We start from the raw sequence: 23,850 nt of genomic DNA on the forward strand, positions 1-23,850 counted from the left end.
GTCAAATACTCTCACATTGAAAATATATGTTACATCAAAAATTGCCACAAGGGACAACAAAAGATGTTATATAATGACAAAAGAGTCCATTGATTAGGAACCTATCACAAGTATTAATATATATGCACTGACCATCACAGCTCCAAAATATATGAAGCAACCTTTTATAGAACTGAAGCAAAAATCAGAGAGCAGCACAATAATAGTAGGATAATTTGATACCACACTTTAAATAATGAAAAGAAATAAACAGGCAGGCCGGGCGCGGTGGCTCACGCCTATAATCCTAGCACTCTGGGAGGTCTAGGCGGGTGGATCGCTCAAGGTCAGGAGTTTGAGACCAGCCTGAGCAAGAGCAAGACCCCATCTCTACTAAAAATAGAAAGAAATTATCTGGACAACTAAGAATATAGAGAGAAAAAATTAGCCGGGCATGGTGGCGCATGCCTGTAGTCCCGGCTACTTGGGAGGCTGAGGCAGTAAGATCACTTAAGCCCAGGAATTTGAGGTTGCTGTGAGGCTTACTCCACCGCACTCACTCTAGCCCGGGCAACACAGCGAGATTCTATCTCAAAAAAAAAAAAAAGAAAGAAAGAAAGAAACAGGCAAAAGAACAAAAAGGAAACAGAAGACTTGAACAACGCCATAGATCAATTACAGCTAAAAATCTTATACTGAACTCCCCACTCAACAACAGCAGAATAAACACTATTCTTAAGTACATATGACACATTATGCCATATAGACAACCTGGTAAGCCACAAAAAAAGTCTCAATGAATTTAAGCATATAGAAATCACACAAAATATTATTTCTGACTACAATAGAATAAAACTAGAAGTAAAAACCAAAAGAAAAGTCATATGTCCACAACTATGTGGAAATTAAACAATAAAAACAACAAGAAACTCTTGAAAACACTTTTGTTCAAGAGCTAAAAGACTTAATATTGTTAATATGTCAATGCTAGCCAAAGTGATCTATAGATTTATGAAATCTCTATCAAAATACCAATGGAAGTTTTTGCACATGTGTTAAAATATTCTAAAATTCCTATGGAATCTCAAAGGATCAAAAATGTTTGATCTCTACAGCAAAAATAAACTAGAAGAAAAAAAATGTTTGATCTCAAAGGATCAAGCAAACAATATTGGAATAGAAAAATGAAGTTAGAGGCATCATACTTTCTGATTTCAAAACATATTACAAAGCTACAGTATTCAAAACAGTGTGGTACTTGCATAAAGACAGACGATGAAACAGATTAGAAAGCCTCTGTAAACGTTCATGTAAATAGTCAATTTTTGCTCTGCAAGGATTCAAAAATATCACGAGGAAAGGACAGTATCTTCACAAAATAAGGTTAGGTATACTGGAAATCCAAATTGGACAAATTGAAGTTGGACCTTACCTTGCACTCTATACAAACAAGAACTCAAAATGGACTGACTTATTTTTTGTATCTTTTCTATAAAATTTTGAAATTTCTTTTTTTGTTCACCATTACTGTACAGAAATGCTATTTTCTATGTTGATTTGGTATTCCGGAACTTTACTGATTTTTTAATAATTCCAACAGTTTATTTTGTGTGGTGTAGTCTTAAGGATTTTTTAAATATGAGATTATTTTGTCTACAAACAAGGACAATTTGTCTTCATACTTTCCAATTTGAATGACTTTAATTCTTTCTCTTTTCTAATTGCAATAATACAGCCTTTGGAAGCTAAGAAAATCTTGACATTTCCAAATGAAGGAACAACATAAATGTTGTAAAATATTGTGTGAATTACTCAAATAAAAACTAAATATTTAGGATTAAATTATGCCATCATTTAAATATAAGCTGAGAAAAATGGATATAAATTTTAATGATCCCTTTTTGCCTGCAATAAACTTGAACTTAAAACCAAACATTTTAATAAATATGTGGTGCCCACTAGTAATCTGATTTATTTCTTACATAACATGTAAATTTAGCATTTTATTTCAGAACTTTTGAATCTAACAAACATGGACAAATTTGATAGGTAGCATTTCAGAAAGTGAAACATACAGGAGAGTGTCATAATCAAAATGACAGAATAGGAGGTCTCCCTCTCATACCCCCCACAACATAATGTGATAGCCATGCCCAAACAAGAGAGGCTTCATGGGAGTTTTGGGATACAGGTCAAGGTCTGTGATACCTTGGTGGAGCCCAAGATTGAGGAGGATGATTTCGAGAGAGGTGGACCATGACATAGTGGCAGACTTGCCAATAATAGTCCTGCCAACAGAATCAAAAATGACCACATCCCACTGTAGACGTAGCTATAGCCCATTTAACCTTGGTCCTGCCACTAGCACCATCAGCAAAGATACACAGGAAGATTCATATCCACCTGTGTCTCAGGTAAACAGGCTTGTAGATCTTGGTCCTATCTCTGGCAACTAAATCAACCTAAAACCCACCCTTTTCACTTCTCAGCCATTGTATGTGAAATCCTGCTTTCACAGAGATTATCAGGGAGAAAAATCCATCTGTGTTCCTGAATGCAGAATCACCAATATTGATCTCAAAGTTGATCTTGAAGTGGCGCTAAAACCTTTCCTCAGCCACAGTCCAGGACCCATTTTGCTCAATCTGACATATGTCTGACATATGTCTGGAAGCACACACATTTGTTTCCATAGAGGGAGGCCTGCTAACAAAAATCTTATTGTGAATTTTAAAATTGCCTTGTTAACCAGTTCCAGCCCATGTCAGCCAAAGTCTAGAAGCAGTCCTGCTCACCCAAAAAATTGGAAGGAGACATGACATGGACTCAGAGACAGACCTGAAGACATTGCTGTCAGCTGTGGCTACACTATACTATAGAAGCCCTATACATCAGTTCCAGCCCCTCTCAGCTGTAATCAGGGGTCAGTCCTGCCCATCCAAGGACCTGTCTCATGACTGAGTGAGAGAACTCCTAGAGACTCAGCAGGAGCCAAACCTGTCCACATACATCATAGCAGTACTGCATTTGCAGAAACAACTGCAGTTTCTTGTCTTACCACAAGTCCTACTTATCAAGATCCTGAAAAAAATTTAGTCTTCCCATGGAGTAGCCAGGATCCATGACTGTTTGATGGTTTCATAACAAGTCTGCCAACGATGGAACCCACTGCAGACCTAGTAACAGTCATATGACTTGACTCCAACCTCACTCAACTACAATCTCAGAAAAAATCTCATCAGGCCAGGTACCCAATAGGAGAAGGTATTTACCTCCCAAAACTTGTTTATAATGACGGGAAGAGGTCTTTGGTCCTTCAGATTCAAAGACAGAAACCAAGGATATACAGACCACAAAGAATCAGGCAGATATAATCACCAATAAAAGAAACTAATAAAGCTCCAGTAATCATCTCTAAAAAAATGAAGATCTAAGAACTGGCTGACAAAGAATTCATCTCAGTGAGATACAAAAGAACACAGATGGATAAAAAATTATAAAGTAATGCATAACAAAATGAGAATTTTAATAGAGAAGTACAAAAGATAAAAAAAATCGTACAGCTGAAATACACAATGGCAGAACTGAAAAATCTAATAGAAAGCTTTTAGAGGGAACTCAATTATTCAGAATAAAACTTCAGCAAACTCAAAGAAAGGTCATTTGAAAATAGCCAATAACAAAGAAAAAAATGAAAGAGTAAAGAAAGATATGGGTCTGAGAGCGCATCATTAAGTGAACAAATATATGCAGTTTTGATTTTCAAAGGAAGGATAAAGACAAAAAAGATTATTTAAAATTTAGTGTCTTAAAACTCCCCAAATCTAGAAAAAATATGTGGACATTCAGTTTCATTAAATTCAAAATACCTAAAGCAGGGATACATTATAATGTAAGAATACATTATAATTGGAAAATACAAAGACAAAAATGACAAGATTGAAAACAGCAGATCAGAGTCTTCAAATATAATGGAACTTTTATAAAATTAGCAGATTTTTTTCAGCAGAAATCTTGGAGGCCAGATGGAAGTGAGGCCATATATTCAAAGTGCTAAAGGAAGAAAAAAAAAAAAAATCCTGACAACTAAACAGACTTTATCTGAAAAATCTGTCCTGAGAAATGAAGAAGAGATCAAGACAGTCCCATACAAAAAAAGTTGAAGAAATTCATCACTACTACACCTGTCTTACAAGAAATGCTGAAGGGAATTCTTCAACATGACATGATAGAATGGTAACCAACAATATGAAAACATACAAAACTATAAATCTCACTGGAGATGCTAAATACAATGGAAAATTCAGAATACTCTAATACTGTAATGATGATGCAGAAATCACTTTTAACTCTAGAATACAAACTACAAAATGACACTATTAAAAATGAAGATGACCACAATAATTTAATGGATATACAATACAAAACGGTGTAAAGTGTAACATAAATAGTACAAAATCTGTTGAATTTTTTCTATTCAAAGAAGTTAATTTGTTATCTTAAGGTAGACCTAAGCTAGACTGTTATAAGTATCAAGTGTTCTATGTAAGTCTTATAACTTAATAACACTAGGAAAATAATTGAAATAACACCAGGAAAATACAGGGGAAAAAAAGAGAGAAAGTAATTAAAGCATATGCCAACAATAAAAACGAATCAAAAAAGTTAAAAAACGGGGGGGGGGAGGGGCAAAAAAAGTTAAAAAGAAGAGCAAATAGTACTAATAGAGAAACAAAACACTATCAAATGGATAGAATAAACAAAATTACAATAGAAAGTCTTTACCTCACATAAATACTTCACATATAAAGAGACTATCTAATGAAAAGACACTGCTATAGACTGATTGTTGTCTCTAAAATTTATGGTAAAATCTAATTGCCATATGGTGGAATTACGAAGTGGGACCAGGTTGGGTAGTTGTCTTATGCTTGTAATCCTAGCACTCTGGGAGGCCAACATAGGAGGATCACTTGAGGTCAGGAGTTTGAGACCAGCCTGAGCAAGAGTGAGACCCCGTCTCTACTAAAAATAAAAAAATCAGCTGGGCATGGTGGTGCATGTCAGTAGTCATAGCTACTCAGGAGGCTGAGGCAGGAGGATTGCTTAAGCCCAGGAGTTTGAGGTTGCTGTGAGTTATGCTGATGCCATGGCACTCTAGCCTGGGTGACAGAGTGAGACTCTGTCTCAGAAAAGAAACAAAGAAAAAGAAGTGGGAACTTTAAAAGGTAATTAGGCTATAAGGGCAAAAAGAGTCAATAAGGTTTTTCTTTTTTTATCATAGGAGTGTTAATTATCATGAGCATAGGTCTGCTATTAAAAAAAAAAGCTCTGTCTAATGCACACCCTCTCTCTCCCTCAGTTTTTTTATATTGCAGGAAAAAGTTCTTTACCAGATGCCAGTACCATGTTCTTTCCCTGCCCAGCCTTCAGAATCATGAGCCAAATAAACTCATATTCTTTATAAATTACTAGTCTGTGGTATTTTGACATAGTAGCAAAAATGGAATAAAACAGAGCAAGTGAATGGATTTTTTTAAAAAAACTCAAATCCAAAATTATGCTGCTTACAAACAACAATTTTGTTTAAGGACAAACAGGCTAAAAGTGAAGAGATGGAAAACAATATCCCATACAAATTATAAACAAAAGAGGGCAGGAATGGTTATACCTATGTTGTACAAAATACATTTCTAGGAAAAATCTGTCACAAAAATAAAAATCATTCACTATATAATTACAAAGAGGTTAATTTTTCAAGAGTATACACAATTAAACCTACATATGCATGCAACACAGCTCCTAAATATATAAAGTGAACATTAATAGAATTATAGGGAGAAATAGACAGAAATACAATAATAAAGGGGATTTTAGTACCCTACTTAAAACAATAGATAGGTCATTTAGAAAATTAATAAGAAAAGAGTACAGTTGTAAAACACTATAGACCAAAGAGAACTAACAGACAGAGATATAACATTCCATCCAATATTATGAGAATACATATTCTACTCTATAACACATGGAATATTCTTTAAATAGAGCATATGTTGGACAAAAAAAAAGTCTTTTCAAATTCAAGAAGATTAAAAGTATATTAAGGCCGGGCGCGGTGGCTCACGCCTGTAATCCTAGCACTCTGGGAGGCCGAGGCTGGTGGATCGTTTGAGCTCAGGAGTTTGAGACCAGCCTGAGCAAGAGCGAGACCCCATCTCTACTAAAAATAGAAAGAAATTATATGGACAGCTAAAAATATATATATAAAAAAATTAGCCAGGCATGGTGGCACATGCCTGTAGTCCCAGCTACTTGGGAGGCTGAAGCAGGAGGATTGCTTGAGCCCAGGAGTTTGGGGTTGCTGTGAGCGAGGCTGATGCCATGGCACTCTAGCTTGGGCAACAGAGTGAGACTCTGTCTCAAACAAACAAACAAAAAAAAAAGTATATTAAGTTTTTCTTTCAGATCACAATGGTATATTAATAAAACCAGAAATCAATAGCACAAAGAAAATTGGGAAACTCACAAATATGTGGATAATAAAAAAACGTGCCCCCGAGTAACCAATGGGTCAAAGAAGAAATCCAAAGGAATATCAAAATGTATTTTGAGACAAATTCAAAGCATCACCAATGAATGAACACTTCTAGGATGCACTAAAAGTATTATTAAGATAAGTTTATAATGATACCTTTTGACATTAAGAGAAAAAGTTCTGAAATAATCTAATTTTAATACTTTATAAGTTTAATACTCAAGGAACTTAAACAGTAAGAATAAAATAATCCCAATGTTAGCATAATAAAGAAAATAATAATAATTAGATAAAAAATGTTATAAATAAAAACTAGAAAAACAAAAGAAAAGATCAAAGTAGCCAACAGTTAAGTTTTTAAAAGAAAACAGAATTGAAAAATTTTGGCTAGAACAACCAAAGGAAAAGTAACAAAAGAGGACAGAAAAAAATTATAAATGAAAGAGGAGACTTTAGAACTGATATCACAGAAATACAAAGTATAATAAGACCATAATGTCAACAATTATATGACAACATATTGGATAAATCAGAAGAAAGTCACTACAAGAAAGAAAAGCCTGAACCATTATCTCTGATGAAGATACAAGCAGAAATTCTCAACAAAATACTAGAAACCAAATTTATCAACACACTAAAAAGATCATACACCATGAACAAGTAGGATTTACACTTGGGATGCAAGGATGTTTCAACATATATGAATCAGTAAAAATGATATAATGCAAAAACTGAAAAGATGGAAATCATATGATTATCTCAACTGATTTATTAAAAACATTGGACAAAATTCAATACACATTTATAATAAAACCTTGAAATAATATACATACAGAGATATCTACCTCAACATAATAAAAGTCTTATGTAACAAGCCCTCAGGTACCATTATCCTCAACAGTGAAATGTTAAAAGATTTTCCTAATATCAGAAACAAGAGAAAGAAACCTAATCTCACCACTTTTATTCAACATATTACTGGAAGATCAAGCCAGAGCAATTAGGTAAGAAAAAGAAACAAAAAGCATTCAAATCAGAAATGAAGAAGTAAAATTCTCTCTGTTTGTAGATGAAGAGATCATATATATAGAAAACTGCAAAGATTATATCAAAAAAAGTTAGAGCTACTAAACCCATTCACTAAAGTTGTAGGTCATAAAAATCAACATTCAAAACTCAGTTGCATTTCTATATACTAACAATAAATATCTGTGAAAAAAGTTAAGAAAACAATCCCAGTTACAATAGAATTAAATACTATAAAATTCTTAAGACTCAATTTGACAAAACAGGTGAAAAGATTTGTTCAGTAAAATCTAACATTAATGAATGAAATGGAAGATGCAAATAAATGAAGATAGTCCTTGTTCATAAATTGAAATAATATAAAATGTCCATACTATACAAAGCAATCTACAATCCCTATTAAAATTCCAATGGCATTTTTCACAGAAATAGTAAAGAATTCAAAAATTTCCATGAAACCACAAATGACTCCAAATAGCCAACAAAATCTTGAGAGAGAACAAAGCTGGAGTCTTCACACTTCCTGATTTCAAACTATCACAAAGCTATACTAACCAAGAGTATGGTACTGACATAAAAACAGACAAACACCACTGGAAAAGATTAGAGATAGCAGAAATAAACCCATGAGTATACAGTCAACTAGGTTTTGACAAGGACACCAAGATACACAAAAAAGAAAGCATAGTCTCTTCAATCAATGATGATAAAAAGGAGCTATCCCTATGTGCAAGAATTAAACTTCTAGAAGAAAGCATAGGGAACAAACTCTTTGACATTAGCTTGGTAATGTTTTTTTTTTTAATATCACACCAAAAAACTACAAGCAACAAAAGCAAAAACCAAAAACAAGTAAGACTACATCAAACTAAAAAGTTTCTGCACAGCAGAAGAAAAAAAAACACATAAAAGAGCAACATAAGGATTGGGAGAAAATATATCTGATAAATGTAATACTTAAAATATATACGGATCTCAACTCAATAGCAAATAAAAAAAAAGGTAAATCTGACTTAAAATGTGCAAAGAACCCGAGTAGATATTTCTCCAAAGAAGACATAAAAGTGGCAAATAGGTTTATGAAAAGATGCTCAACATAATTATACATCATGAAAATGCAAGTGAAACCACAATGAGATATTACCTCACACTTCTTTTAATGACTATTATAAAAAAGTCAAGCGATAATAAATGTTGGCAAAGGTGAGAAGAAAAGGCAACTCTTCTACAATGTCAGAGGGAATGTAAATTGATCCAGCCATTATGGAAAGCAGTATGGAGGCTCCTCAAATATTAAAAACAGAAATACCATACAATTCTTCCATCTCACTTCTGGGTATATATCCAAAGGATATAAAACCAGCAATAGAAACAGATATCTGCTCTCCTATATTTATAGATTATTCACAATATATAGTATTCTGCAGCCATTAGAAAAAAAGGTAATTCTGCCATTTGTGACAACATGGATGGAGGAACCAGGTGGAAATTATGGTAACTGAAATAAAATAGAGAAATAAATTACTGTATGATATGAGCTATTTGTGGGATATAAACAAGTAGAGATCATAGCATTAGAGAGGAGAATGGTGGGTGCCAACACTGGGGAGTGGTAAAAATGGGGAGATATTTGTCAAAGAGTACAAACTTTCATTTACAAGATGAATAAATTCTGGGGATATAATTGTTCAGGTGGAGAGCTAGTGTACATGGGTTTAGAGAAAGATTTCTTCAGATAAAGATTAGGATATATACGTAAAAAATTTACTTTATCTTTTAGGAGGAAAGAAATAGAGCGGAAAAAGTGAGCAAGAGAAAAGGGAAATAAAGGGAAACAATGAGGGGGAGTTGTATGGCGAGGTGCCCAAAAGATAAGGGAGGTACCTTGCCAAGGCCAGGAAATTGATTTTCATGGGGACCAAGAGAAAGGAAAAAAATAGTGATTGTTGTCAGTTGAAACAGAAGTGGCTGTGGAAATTAGCAGGAGGCAGCTGTGAGACCTCAGCTTGTCCCTCTTGTGCTTTTTTGTTTGTTTCTTTCTGGAGACTTCTTTATCTCTGAAATGTAGTCAGACTTATCACTGGGGATGTGATCTTGCCCTGAGGTATGGTTTTAGGCAGGAAACTGAGACCTGGAGTTTGGCCCTCCTGCTGTCCACTCAGGACTCCTCAGGAACTCCTTGAGGCTATAAATTCTAAAAGACAGTGAGCTGGTGAATGTAAAGAGAAAGATTTATATTTTCTTTTTGTCTGTTGGGTTCCTTTTATTATTAGATGTTGTGAAAACAGAACCTGGCAGGGTGCCTATCAGTACACATACACAGAGAGAGAGAGTTTATAGAATGTATTTTTAGCTGTTATTTTGCTAGCAAGACCAACAGTACTCTCAATAATGTGCAACATTGTAAATATAGTTAACAGTACCATATTGTATACTTCAGATTAAATAATACTCCCTTGAGTAGATGAAGAGACTAGACCTTAAGTGTTCTCACACACCAAAATTTGGCAACTATGTGAAATGATGGATGTGTTAAGTTCATTGTGTTATTACATAACGTATACATATATCAAATCACCAAGATGTACATCTCAAAAACAAAATTTATATTTGTAAAAATAAATGCACATGTTGGGAAGAAAAAAAAAGAACAAACACACAAATGAACAAATAAACACAGAGGAAACATTCTTGGTAAGGTGCATAAGTAACCAAACAAAATTGTAAAATGGTAATTATTAAGATATAAGGTGGCCGGGCCGGGCGCGGTGGCTCACGCCTGTAATCCTAGCTCTGGGAGGCCGAGGCGAGTGGATCGCTCGAGGTCAGGAGTTCGAGACCAGCCTGAGCAAGAGTGAGACCTCGTCTCTACTAAAAATAGAAAGAAATTATCTGGCCAACTAAAAATATATATACAAAAAAATTAGCCGGGCATGGTGGCTCATGCCTGTAGTCCCAGCTACTCGGGAGGCTGAGGCAGTAGGATCGCTTAAGCCCAGGAGTTTGAGGTTGCTGTGAGCTAGGCTGATGCCACGGCACTCACTCTAGCCCGGGTAACAAAGTGAGACTCTGTCTCAAAAAAAAAAAAAAAAAGATATAAGGTGGCCGGGCACAGTGGCTCACGCCTGTAATCCTAGCACTCTGGGAGGCCGAGGCCAGTGGATCATTTGAGCTTAGAAGTTCGAGACCAGCCTGAGCAAGAGCGAGACCCCATCTCTATTGAAAATAGAAAGAAATTAGCTGGACAACTAAAAATATATAGAAAAAATTAGCCAGGCAGGGTGGCATACGCTTGTTGTCCCAGCTACTCGGGAGGCTGAGGCGGGAGGATTGCTTGAGCCCAGCAGTTTGGGGTGGCTGTGAGCTAGGCTGACGCCACAGCACTTTAGCCTGGGCAACAGAGTGACACTCTGTCTCAAAAAAAAAAAAAAATAAGGTAACAGTCAAAATGTTAGCATACGCTGGACAATGTTCTAAGCCTCCCATAAACACTTTTTAGTTAAGAACTCTATATGGCAAGTAGTACATTAAACTGTGCATATACAGTTTAAATTTCTAGTTCAGGCTAGGAAAAAGCAACTGTTAATGTAAAATATATGATTAGAATTTTTAAATAAATATTTTAAAATTAAATACCTAATTAAATATTTATTATGTTATTTAATATTTAATTAAAGGGGATGTTTTCTACTCTGATGAAATTACAGAGAATTAATTTCTGTATTATCACCTTTGAAACCTCCATAGCATTGGAAATTAATAAAACAGAAAATATTTTACATCTGTCTAAAGTATTTCTGGGACTTCTGAACCAAATATTACTATGTCCACCACCATGTTCACACAGTTCTGACATGAGGCAAAAACAGAACTTAAAAAATCGGTTAACATAGAGACAGTCAGAAATATGCACAGATTTTCCCAGGACCCCAAGGAAATGGATGAGTGGATCATGGAGGCCCTCACAGGCCAAGGGGAGGACTTTGGCTCTCACTGTGAATTTGATGGAAGATCACTGAAGGGAAAAGGGAGTCCTCAGATAGTATTTTTCACAATCTTAAGGAGAATCAATCCTCAGACAATATAAGAGCATGAGAAAGAAGATGTTTTTCTGTGAGAGGAAGTGAAATGAATCTAGGCTTCTCAAAAATTAGTTTCGTTGTACCAGAGCTTCTTAATCCACACTTTAAGGTCTAGCTTCCTCCTTGTCCTTTGAACCTATCACCTGTGTCATCTGCTTCATTCACTCTCACCTACCTGGGTGTTTGGTTACTGTTTCCTCTCTCTTTACATTCCAGGGCTCTTTCAGTTGTTTAAACAACGGACCAAGTCCAGCTTAGAGACAGCAAGTTCTAGTTTATTAGAAAAAAAATCCCATGAATTTTGCTTGGGATTCTTCAATTTTCAACTTACCATTGTACTCAGTAGAGAAGATAGAATATTATAGAAGATTCTAGAAGATTATTTTTTTAAGTACTATTTTCCAACAGCACCCGTAGAATATTTAGGAAGCATTTTAAATTTGTGGATCCTGTGCTTCACTTTCAAGTATGACTGAATCACAAATTAAAAGAAGAAATTGTATTTTAAGGTATAGACAATATTTTATATCACTGAATTTCTAGAATCACCGCTAAAATAGAGTGAAACCTACAAATTGCCTCAAGAAAGAAGGTAAATAATGAGGTCAAACATAAAGATTTTTTTTGTACATTAACAATTCCCCAATTATTTTTCCTGAAAACAGGAATCTGAAACTCATTCATACAAAACAGAAGCTCCCAAGACACATTCTGCAAAGAAAAGAAATAAAACCCTTGGAGTATATTAGATATTCTAGAGGTAAGTTATTCTCACCCACGGAGACCAGGTTTCTGTAGTTCTCTGACATCACATCCTTATACAGATTCTGCTGAGCAGGGTCCAGGTATTCCCACTCCTCTGGAGAGAATTCTATGGCCACATCTCTGAATGTCAACAGTTCCTGAAATAAAAATAAATCAATACATAACACATTGACCACGTAGCCATGGGCAGAGTTCTTAGGGTCCAGGTATTCCCACTCCTCCCGAGAGAATTCTACAGTCACATAACTGAATGTCAACAGCCCCTGAAAAAAATTAAAAATATAAATAATAAACAAATGAACAAGTGGCCACGGGCAGAGTTCTTAATTTGACCCAAGATAAAAGGAGGGAGAGTTAAGAGTCCTGGCTCTGACATATATAAGTGACCTGAATTACACAAGAATATACATTTTAACACACTAATATTCCTTAAGGCATTCTCTACCTCTGTGGAAGGAGAATGACATAACATCCACAAAATTAGTGTAGATACTATGCTTATATAGAACATAAAATATAAAACTAAAGCATCACCAACAGAAATATACATTTTCGAGTGCTATATTTACATCATACAGAATCAGTTGCGTCTATTCCTCAGATGGAAAGTCATGGTGAGTGAGAAGCACATTTCTCAAATTTTATTGGGTACAACAATGAACCGTAGATCTTGTTATAATGCAGATGCTGATTCAGTAGATCTGGGTGAGGCCTGAGATTCTGCATTTCTAACAAGCTCACCAGTGATGCCAATGCCTGAGGTCTTAAAGCCACACTTTTGAACAGCAGAGGTAGAACACTGAAGGAAGGATTTATGGATGACACAGAATTGAGAGTTTCATGAAATATATAAATTATAACATAACAGCAAGAATAGCAGCAATCCCTTTTGAACATTTACTGTGTATACTAGATGTCATTCTAGCAGCTTTTCATATATTAATGCTTAAAACCACAAAAATAATTTATAAGAAAAACAACAATATTCCTATTTTATGACAATATTTTGCCAATTATCCAGTAAAGAGTAGAGCTTGGGTTTTACCCCAATTTATCTGACTTAGAATTTATCTCAAAAGGACATACAGGCCAATATACAGAGACAACCCCAACAGAATGTTCAGGGCAGATTTCTTAACTGAGAAGAGTAATGAAAACAAGTTAAGAAGACAGCAACACAAAATTGATAAAATAATGTTACATTTTATGCACACAAATACATAGAAATGGTACCTATGTACACACTAAATGTGATAGAGTAGAACATTTTTGTTTAAAGAAATATATTTAATTGTAAAAAAATTATAGATCTCTGTTGATTATTAGACAAACTATGGAGACCACCACACACAATAATATAAAATTAAATAAGAGCTATTGTTCCTGAGCCGTTTTTTCAATTTGTTTCATTTATTCTACGTGCCTGTTACATTTTCAAGTTTTAAGATGCTCAACATATTACTTATATGCTAACTCTTCTTCCTTTTCTCCGAAAATACAGAGAATAAAGAAACATATGTTTGTGACACGAGAGGAAAATAAAATAGAAATGTACAAAACTGAGACCTGTTTTAAATCTACCAATCTCAAAAGCAGTATCTCAAGTTAACAAATATGAGATCCTTTATTCTCCAAAGCAAGCTATGAAGAAGTAGAAACTAAAAAGAAGGGAGTTTTTGCATTATATGTGATTGTTTAAACACACCACTCAGTAAATTCCCCCAAGATAGCATTAATGACAAATACAAAAAGAACAAACTTTATAGTGAAGGAATCTTGCCAAGAATACCTTAACCAAGTGAATAAAGCTACCATCAGGTGTCATGGGACAAACTGGTATGAAGTGTCAATAATCACAGATGGACTATAATTACCACTGTGATATGAGTGGGAAAAATTAAATTATAATCTGAATCTAATCACAGAAAACAGAATCTGTGGCAGAGGGCACAGGTAATTGTATGTCTTCAAATTGGCCACGTGATCATAACCATTAAGCCTGGGCTGAGAACCTCTTAGGTCTTGTTTCTCAAGCTTCAACGTGCATATAAATTTTTTGGGATTGTGGGCCCCAACTTTCGGTAATGTGGTTCAGCAGGTTTGGAAGGGGTCTAAGAATTGGCTTCTATAACAAGTCCCTCTTAATGGGGATGATGTTCTCCCGAGACCCATTATCAGTAGCACTCAGCTAGAGACAGCAGAAACAGCACAGAGTCCCTTACACCTTACACTCTTACCACAACACAAATACTAACTTGAAAGTTCACATTCCTTGCTGGCCAATTCAAGTTTACAGAAGGCTGAAGAAGGCAGCAATGCCTGAGTGAGTCTACATTTGTAAAACAACATGTATACGTGTTAATGCAGTGTTTACTGAGCAGGTACCATGTGCTCCCAAGTATGTTACAGGGCTCTGTGCTGGGAACTCCCAGTATGTGAGCTGATCTTCACAATAATACCCTGGGAGTCAGATACTAAATGTCCCCAAATTCCAACCAGGATTCAGATGAAAGACCTGGTCTTTGTATTTCTCTTTTTTCCCCTATCATTTGATTTTAAGAAGAAAATATATAAAATAAAAGCTAAATACAGACAGATGGGAGCAATACAGAAAAGGGTGAAGCGTAGTTCAGAAGGATTTTTTACTGTTGTGCTTATATTTACCTTTTTATAACTTGTAGAACAACTATAGGTAGCTAGGTGGGATGTCTCAGAAACACAGGTTTTAATGACAAAAAAATTAAGGCCCCAAAAGATAGAGTCCTTTCTTTCCAATTACCTGCTTTTGTGTTTTTAAAACTTGTCAGCACTAGATTTGGAAAGACAGGAGCAGCCACCCAAAAGTCTAATTTCTTCTAGTCAGTTCTGTGAGGGGAGATTCCAGGGTGGGGCCACACTTGGACCAGGCTCAGAAGAGGGTGGATGGATCTGGGCAGGACTGGTGCAGGGAGCAGACCTGAGGCTTCTCATCTCTGTGCTGGTTTGTTTTCAGTTCCATCTTTCCTAAGCCTGCCCAAGGGAAATTTCACTCCCTGAGTTTATTTGATTTTATTTATGTATTTTATTATTATGATTATAATTTTTGTTATTATTATTTGAGACACAGTCTCACTCTGTTGCTCTGGTTAGAGTGCAGTGGAGTCATCATAGTTCACTGCAACCTCAATCTCCTGGGTTCAAGCGACTCTTTTGCCTCAGCCTCCCAAGTAGCTGGGACTACAGGCACGCACCATGACACCCATCTAATTTTTCCATTTTTAGTAGAGACATGTTCTCCCTCTTGCTGAGGCTGGTCTTGACTCCTTAGCTAAACAATCCTGCCATCTCCCAGAGTGCTAGGATTATAGGTGTGAGTCATCATACCTGGCCTGATTTTAATTTTTTTAAGCCCTATTCTTATCTATTTTGTAACATACAATGACAAGCAATTTAACCCAAACTCATAGGGCTTTCTAGAAAAATTACAAGCTTAATACTTATTCTTAACAAGGTAAAAGCTCATAATAATAACTCTTCTATCCATGAATTGCCCTTCAGTGGTGACATCAGCACTCACAACAACATAAGGGACATGGTACAAATGAAGCCCAAGTCCCCTGTACACCTGCCTTCTTGGCACTGAATGCAAGATGTTAAGTGCAACCACTGATACATTTTTTTCTAGACTGAAAGTCTCTGGACATTAAAGACCATGACTGCTTCATGTGGTTTTCTTATGACCAGATGAAATGAAGGCAATTGATTTATCCATCAGTTTGCATCTCCAGACCTCCTTTTTGTTCTTCACCCAAGTACCAAGACACTGGAGCAACTTCCTTCTGGGCACCAACCAAGGATATTTCTTCTGTGAGGGGAGAAACAAAGCCCAGATCACTCATTTCTCTCCCTCTGAAGTGAAATTAGAACTCGATCTTGTATGTCTCAGCCCATTCTGCACAGGATATCCCCAAAACATCAAAGTCTCCGAGGTCCTGGTAAGAGAGTCTCTAGTGACATTAGGCTGATGGCCCCATCGTGCTCCAGGCAGGAGAAACTCAGGCTGACTGTGGGTCAGAAGAGAGAATAAAGCTGCCCTGGTGATGCAGCTGATCCTGGATCAGCTGTGTGCTGATCACCTGTCCATGCTCAGCTAACTCTGCGGTAAGAGGAAGCACAGGAATGCCCCAATACCCAGTAAAACAGTGTATAGGCAGGTATTGTTGTGGTCAGGGCAATGGATATCTTGTGGCCCTGCCCTCTGGCTGCTCAGGTGCTTGTTTATACTTACAGATTCTGCCATCAGATTCTGTTCACACCACAATCCTCTCACACAACTACAGCAGCTCACTGGCCAAGATCAGAAAAGTTCAGAAGTCCCCACTCCAAAAATGGGGCTTTAAGATATCTATGTTGATCTTTTCTCAATACAGAAAATGTCTCCCCTAGATTTTCTGTATATCCTCAGTTCAACACCTGGCCCTGTCTTGTGAATCCCAGGTGGGGGCCAGATATTATAAGCAGGTGTCAGGTAGGAACAACCTGGCTCTGTATTCTTGGGTGTTATAGTGAGGGGAGGGAAGCTGGAGGAAAGATCCCCTCATGGAAAGGATCTAAGGCATCCTGAAGAAGCTGAGGACTTGGATTTAAACTTTGGAGCTAGAAATTTAGTTCTTAGGACGGGGACTTGCAGATGCCTTCTGTAAATCCATGAACATTTGTGCAAAAGAAGGAAGTTCAGATTCTAAGGCCTACTCAATACACATGTGCACGCCTGGTTGAGTATTGGGGCCCCATTGACTCTGACTTGGTTTCAAGTTCTGAAGATGTCAAGTTCATTGAAAAAAAGAGGATGACTGATTGCTGCCTGTGAAGTTATTTTTGGTAGTAATCTGCTCTAGAAGAGACTGTAGATGCCAAATAGGCAGAGAGATAATTCTGCCTATAGATTTTGGCAACAGAGTACAATTTGCTCCACAATTGTGGGTTGTGACTGGAAGCCCCATAGGAAAAGACCCCTCTACAGTGAAACCTGATGGGCACCATATATGTTCATATTATGTCTGGAAACTCCAGACAGCCTTTCAGAAATATAATAAGAAAATCATCTCCAGACCCAGAAAAACTATCCACAATGGTAGAGCAGAAAGAAAACTGTTTTATTACACAACCCAGAATGGGATGTGCGTGACAGGCTAAGAGATTGTAAAAATAAAGAAAAGTTGCCATAATTAGTCTTTATTTATTTATTTTTTTGAGACAGAGTCTCACTCTGTTGCCAGGACTAGAGTGTCCTGGCGTCAGCCTAGCTCACAGCAACCTCAAACTCCTGGGCTCAAGTGATCCTCCTGCCTCAGCCTCCCGAGTAGCTGGGTTTACAGGCATGCGCTACCACGCCGAGCTAATTTTTTCTATATATTTTTTAGCTGTCTGGCTAATTTTCTTTCTATTTTTTAGTAGAGATGGGGTCTCACTCTTGCTCAGGCTGGTCTTGAACTCCTGAGCTCAAATGATCTGCTTGCCTCAGCCTCCCAGAGTGCTAGGATTATAGGCCTGGCCCCCCATAATTAGTGTTTAAGTAGAAGACCTGACAGCACCATTTGTCTTATAAAGTACATCCTAAATTTATCTGGCCATTGGGGAGGCTCTCTCTGTTTTGGCTATATTCCAAGAAAATTTGAATTGGCTATATTCAAAGAAAAAATATACTTCTCTTGTCTTCATGACAAGATTCAGATCTGCAACTTGGATCCAGGTGCCTGCTAAAGGCAGGCTCCTACTTTTCTACAAAAACAGTTATATAGGGCTCAATCTTCCTGGATATTTAAATTTCAAAGCAATAGTTTCCAGGTCCTAGAGAAAAGATATTCTTTGGTCAAAAAGAAGGACAAAAGCCCTATTTAGCTGTTAAAATAACTTACATATATTTTGAAGAGGCATACAAAAAATTTCAATACAAAAGTTTGGTAAATTAAACACTTCAAGAAAAAGGAAGGGCCAAAACCTCTTCCCTCATTTTCAGCTTTGAGAATTAAGTCTTGTAATTCTAATCTACATTTGATTTGCTCTTACCCCAGCCAGATCTAGGGCCATGGTCTTGAACACATGGACATCTACATTCCAGAAGGTGCTATATTCAGGCACCAGAGGGGTGGCCTTGGGCACACTGAGTGGACAAAAAAGATTTGTAGGGAAAAATAGGCAGAACAGAGAAGGTGGTATCAAGGGACCATGGATGTGAGACAGTGCAGCATTATTGGAAGGACTGGTTTTTGCTACATATACAAGCCCAGGTGGGGCTATGTCTTATTCCTGTGTCCATGCAGGAGATGAGATTATGATAGGGTGGTCCAGAGCCTAGGTTGGTGGAGGGATCAGTTCCTGCTACAGACTGAGTGTTGGGGTGGGAAGAATCCAGGAGTCATCGAGGTCCTTGTATGGATTTTGGTGTGCGACTGTAAGAGCACATGTGCTGTGGGTGCAATTCCTGAGCTTGGACCCTTGTCCTGAAAGAAGCATGACCATGTCATTACCTAGTGCGTGTGTGAGTGGACAGAAATCACAGGGTGGCAGCAGGGTGTGAGGAGAGGTCGGCCTTCGGAACACATTTCCTCTGTGACCTGAGAAAACAAAAATATCTCAGAGTTTTTGGAGCTATATGAGACATGCAAAATTGATCAGGCCCAGACAGACATGACTATGTGACTTATGTCAATCTCTTAACTCATGCCTGGGGGCATTTGTTTAAAGATATTTTGTTCCAGACTAGCTGCCTCACCCATTATCTTCATGTTTTTAGAACTGTGATTAACAAAACAAAATACAGCCAATCAATAGCTTATGTAATTTTAATGTAAATTCTTCATGAACAACTTAGAAACTGCCTCTCCTCTTTTGCCCTTAAAAACCCACTTGCAACTACTGCCAATGGGAGTTTATATTCAGGGCAACTTGAATCTATGCTCCTGGGTGGCCATCCTCAACCTTTGCACGTCAATACTCTCTTTAAATTAGATTCTGACCTTTTTGATTATTTTAGATTGATAGTCATCAGTCCCAGCTGGAAAAAGACATGGAATCACATGACAATTTGTGGCATAACAGGCCATGTGCAGGAGGACAGAGCCTCCCTTCCCTGAGACACCCAGAGATTCCTTGCAGGAAAGGTCTTGTCCGACCCACACTGGGTGAGAGTCACCGGCATCCATGTGTCCTAATTTCCCCAAATATCCTTCATTAGAGACACAAATAAACAGTCTCTTTGCTTTGAGTATCTCCCAGGGCATATCATCAGGAATTATTACAGCATGAGCATTAAGGTGTTTTCATCGCAGCCTTGTTTGATAATGAACAAGTGTGCAACAGTGGTGGAAATGGATGGAAGCCCTTAACAATGACGCCATGATGCATATGTGATGATATACAAAGGATGTCATGATCCATGTAATGTGATAAAACAGATTAGAGCAGCATTAAAAAATCTAATTCTGTTGTTTTTGCTTAGTGTGCATATGTTTTCTGTGAACTGTAGTAAAATATACGTCCTTTTAAATTATTTATATTTTCGGCCGGGTGTGGTGGCTCACGCCTGTAATTGTAGCACTCTAGGAGACTGAGGCCGGCAGATTGTTTGAACTCAGGAGTTTGAGACCAGCCTGAACAAGAGTGAGATCCCGTCTCTACTAAAAATAGAAAGAAATTAGCTGGACAACTAAAAATATATAGAAAAAATTAGCCGGGCATGGTGGCACAGGCCTGTAGTCCCGAGACTCTGTTTCCAAAAAAAAAAAAAAGAAAAGAAATGATTTTTGCTTCTTCAGACCATATCACTCACTGCACACATATTTTCAACCAAGAAAATAAAAAGCTTAAACTCAAATCATGGAATAAAATCCTTAAATACTTTGGAAAACAGGAATTACATGGCAAAAAAGATTTTATAAAGTGCTCCTTCCATGGTTGGTGTGAGCAGGCTGGGAAACCTGCAGTGGAGGTGTCCCAGGAAGAACTAACTGGGCCTTCAGTGACCTCCTGTGGCAGGCTTAGGGACTGGCCTTAGCTTGGAGTCACTGGGCTCAGGCCTTTGCTTTTTGGTCAGGGTTATTTACATAATTTTATATAAGAAAACACACAGTATTTAAAGATGGCAGCAAAATCACTCAAATCCAGTGTTTATGTTTATAGAATAAAAGGAAATTCTAAGCGGGAAAAACTCAAGCCCTAAGTGTTTTTCCTCTGCTCTCATACCAGAACATATCAACACAGAAGATTTCTGTGACCAAAGGTGAGGGGACTTCTCCCTATCAACAAGCAAGAAATCAGTTTTGCAGGAGACATCAGCTGCGTGTCCTTAAACCCAGTTCAATTCCAATACTATCTACCTGGAGATGGGGGATGAGGCACAGAGTGTTCATGTCCTTGCTAGAGTCATCACCTTCCAGGAAATTCCATGTGTTCAGCTACCTGGAAGCTCCCCAAACTCCATCTTTTTGGGTTTTTATGTAAGCTTCATTTCATCCACATAATTAATTAAACCATAAGTCACTGGTTATCAACTTAACCTTAAGCTCCTCTCTCCTCCCTAGAGGTTGGGGGAGGAACTGAAAATTCCATCCCTCTGGGCATGTGACTCATTCCCTTGGCAACCAGAATGCCATCTAGTGGTTTCTAGGGGTTTTCCAAAAATCCTCTTACTAACATAAGTCAAGTGCTTTAAAGAACATGTTGTAAATATTAATAACAAAAGACTATCTTTCACCTTTACTGGTCAGGAGCTACCTCAGAAACCAAGGACAAAATACCAAATAATCTAACAAAGAATATTTTTACTGCTCTAGTCACTTAGGAAATAAAACTTACAGGAGCTGAGATTCAGGAATCATGGGGAAAAAAAATCAAAATATATTTATGATACTATCACAGAAATTATAAGGCACTAAAATGTCATACCTCAACAGAAAAAGCAAACGTATCTATCCCTTTTAGACAATAAACAGCCCATTTAATTATTTGCATTATAACAAACCATTTAGTAAATACATTTATGAGTTGCCAAATCCTGTCTCATAGGATTGATCATTAAACTCCAACATCCAGACAACAGAATACAAAATAGAGTTATCCACTGTCACAAATTCTCCACCCTGCAAAAAAGAGAGGAATGGATGTTTTAGTGAATCTTTGTCATTCACCAATTTTTCCACCCTACTTTCTTGTGGAAATATATTCCTTCATCTGCAACCAAAATGGAAGACAGATTTTTCCAATTTTCTTTCCTAGGTAGCATTCCCAAAGCTAAGCCCTGGAACTCCAAAATCACCTCCAAATAAAGAACATACCTGAGAAACTTACTACATTCACTATGGGAAGAAAAATGGTAAATAAGAATTTTTAACAAGTTGAATATATGACCAGATTTTTTAACGAGATCTATGTTTTTCATACCTATTTGAAAATATTTTATCTTGCAAGCTCTACTGCTAAAATTCATTTTATAGTTAAAGACAAACTGAAGGGAAAATAAGTGAACAAATCTTTTCTAGGTGAAAAACCCATAGAAGGGGAAGTGCTGACAGAAACACCAACACGTGTGACTCAAGTGTCCAGTCAGGCCATCCTAACACTGGGCAAATCTGCCCACCCCATCCTGCTAATTGAAGTACTAGATGACCCTTCTCCCAGGAGACACTGCACTGTGACCCGCTTTGTGCCTGAAATGCATTTTGCTTTGCAGGTTCTTGCACCACCTCACTGGGGTCTGTTTTCTTTATCCTTTGAGGCAGTTTTTTCCCCCTTCACAAGTGTGAGAAAATCCAGAGAGCAGGAAGCATTTGTGTCTTTCTTCCTTAATACCAGCATCCAACTGGCATGTCTCCAAGAAATGAAAACTGGGCTTGGGAGAAGAAAATCTTCATGTCTCAAGTAGTTAAGCTTTTTAGATGAAGGGAATACCAGGAGATTCCTCTCAGCCCCAAGGCAACCTAATGCTGTCTTCACAGGCTCCAGCCCCAAACCTCAGGCTGTCCGCTTGGAGAAGACCCAGGGGCTGATATTCACTAGACACTCCAAGAGACAAGGCCACTGTGTGCATTCTGGGTTGTCCCCACACAGTTATGAAACCCAGGACCAGCAAAAGACAGGAGGGTGGCTGAGGACACTTCACCCTATAAAATTTCTGTAGATAAACCTCAAACCAAAGACATTCTGGTAAGACATCTGTGCCTAGGGAAGATAAAAGAAGGAGAGACACAAAGAATCATTATAACAGAGTGTCAAGTGAATAGTCTCTGATTTCCTCATGTGAAATATTCAGAAACACAAATATTTATTTTTTCTTTTTATTTATTTATTTGAGACAGAATCATGCTCTGTCACCCAGGCTAGAGTGCCGTGGCAATAGCCCAGCTCACAGCAACCTCAAACTCCTGGGCTCAAGTGATCCTCCTGCCTCAGCCTCCCGAGTAGCTGGGACTACAGGCCCGTACCACTACACCTGGCTTATTTTTTCTATTTTTAGTAGAGATGGGGTCTCACTCTTGCTCAGGCTGGTCTAGAACACCTGATCTCAAATAATCCTCCTGCCTCGGCCTCCCAGAGTGCTAGGATTACAGGCATGAGCCACCACACCGAGCCCCATGAATGTAAAAAGTGTGACCCACTCCTCTGTGAAAAATGATAAACAATTAAAATATTCTGTCTCTTTAAAAGTACAATAAAGGACAAATAGTGGATACTGTGAATTGGTGAGTGAAAGTTCATATTTGGGAATGTGGGGGAAAAAACTAGAAATTCGGTATTTTACTGCAGGCCCTAGGAGACTTATGTTGGGGGAACAGAGCGGTGGATTTGAGATTCTGGTTGCCATACATTTGGAAAATGCAGGGAGGAACAAGTCCTTCTGTGGAGTGTTAAAATAACTGAAGAGTTGGCAGTTACACTGAACTGACACTTGTGCCCCAACTTCTACCTAAGGATACCGAAATCTAACTGAAATGCAGTTTTTGTAAATTACTAACTTGGGAACATTTAGGCTTAACTAACTACAAACTACCAATTAACCTCTGATTACATAACCAGAAGACAACCACCGTCATATTCTAAAAAAGGCAACTACAAAACTATAATCAATCAGTTACTGAATTTGGTTTGCTTCCTTACGCAGCTTATAAAACCCCTTCCTTCAAGCCGCTCCTGTGGATCCCCAAACGCAAACCATGGCTGGGGGCTTCCTGACTCACAAATCGGTTTGCTCTAGTAAACTCTTTAACGTTTTAACGGCGTTTTAGTTTAATTTTTAACAGGGGAAAGGACAAACTGGGGACCCCATAAGCCCCAGCACTGAGAGGGGATTCTCCCCTGATAACCCTCACGTCTTTACCGCACAATCTGACAGAAACGCCCGCGGCGCTGCGGGCGCAGAGCCGCCCCGAGAGGCCTTTCAGCCGTGCGAGGTCACGTGTAGACAGGACAGGGCGCTCCGGGTCCTGG

At 37.6% G+C, this 23,850-nt stretch overlaps 1 protein-coding gene across 3 annotated transcripts in view; it reads right to left on the reverse strand.

The window, feature by feature from the left end:
- Positions 1–23,850, reverse strand: part of LOC123649459 (zinc finger protein 708-like) — a 56,498-nt gene that overhangs the window by 5,038 nt on the left and 27,610 nt on the right. For 2 of the 3 annotated variants that reach the window (XM_045567614.1, XM_045567615.1), the window contains one exon: positions 12,398–12,524. In XM_045567614.1, coding sequence (XP_045423570.1) covers positions 12,398–12,524 — 127 coding nt within the window. Of the gene's footprint in view, positions 1–12,397; positions 12,525–18,896; positions 19,130–23,850 lie in introns of those variants that run through there. The other variant, XM_045567616.1, reaches the window with a different exon arrangement.

The sequence above is a fragment of the Lemur catta genome, chromosome 13 (assembly GCF_020740605.2).
Source record: "Lemur catta isolate mLemCat1 chromosome 13, mLemCat1.pri, whole genome shotgun sequence".
Taxonomy (NCBI): Eukaryota; Metazoa; Chordata; class Mammalia; order Primates; family Lemuridae; genus Lemur; species Lemur catta.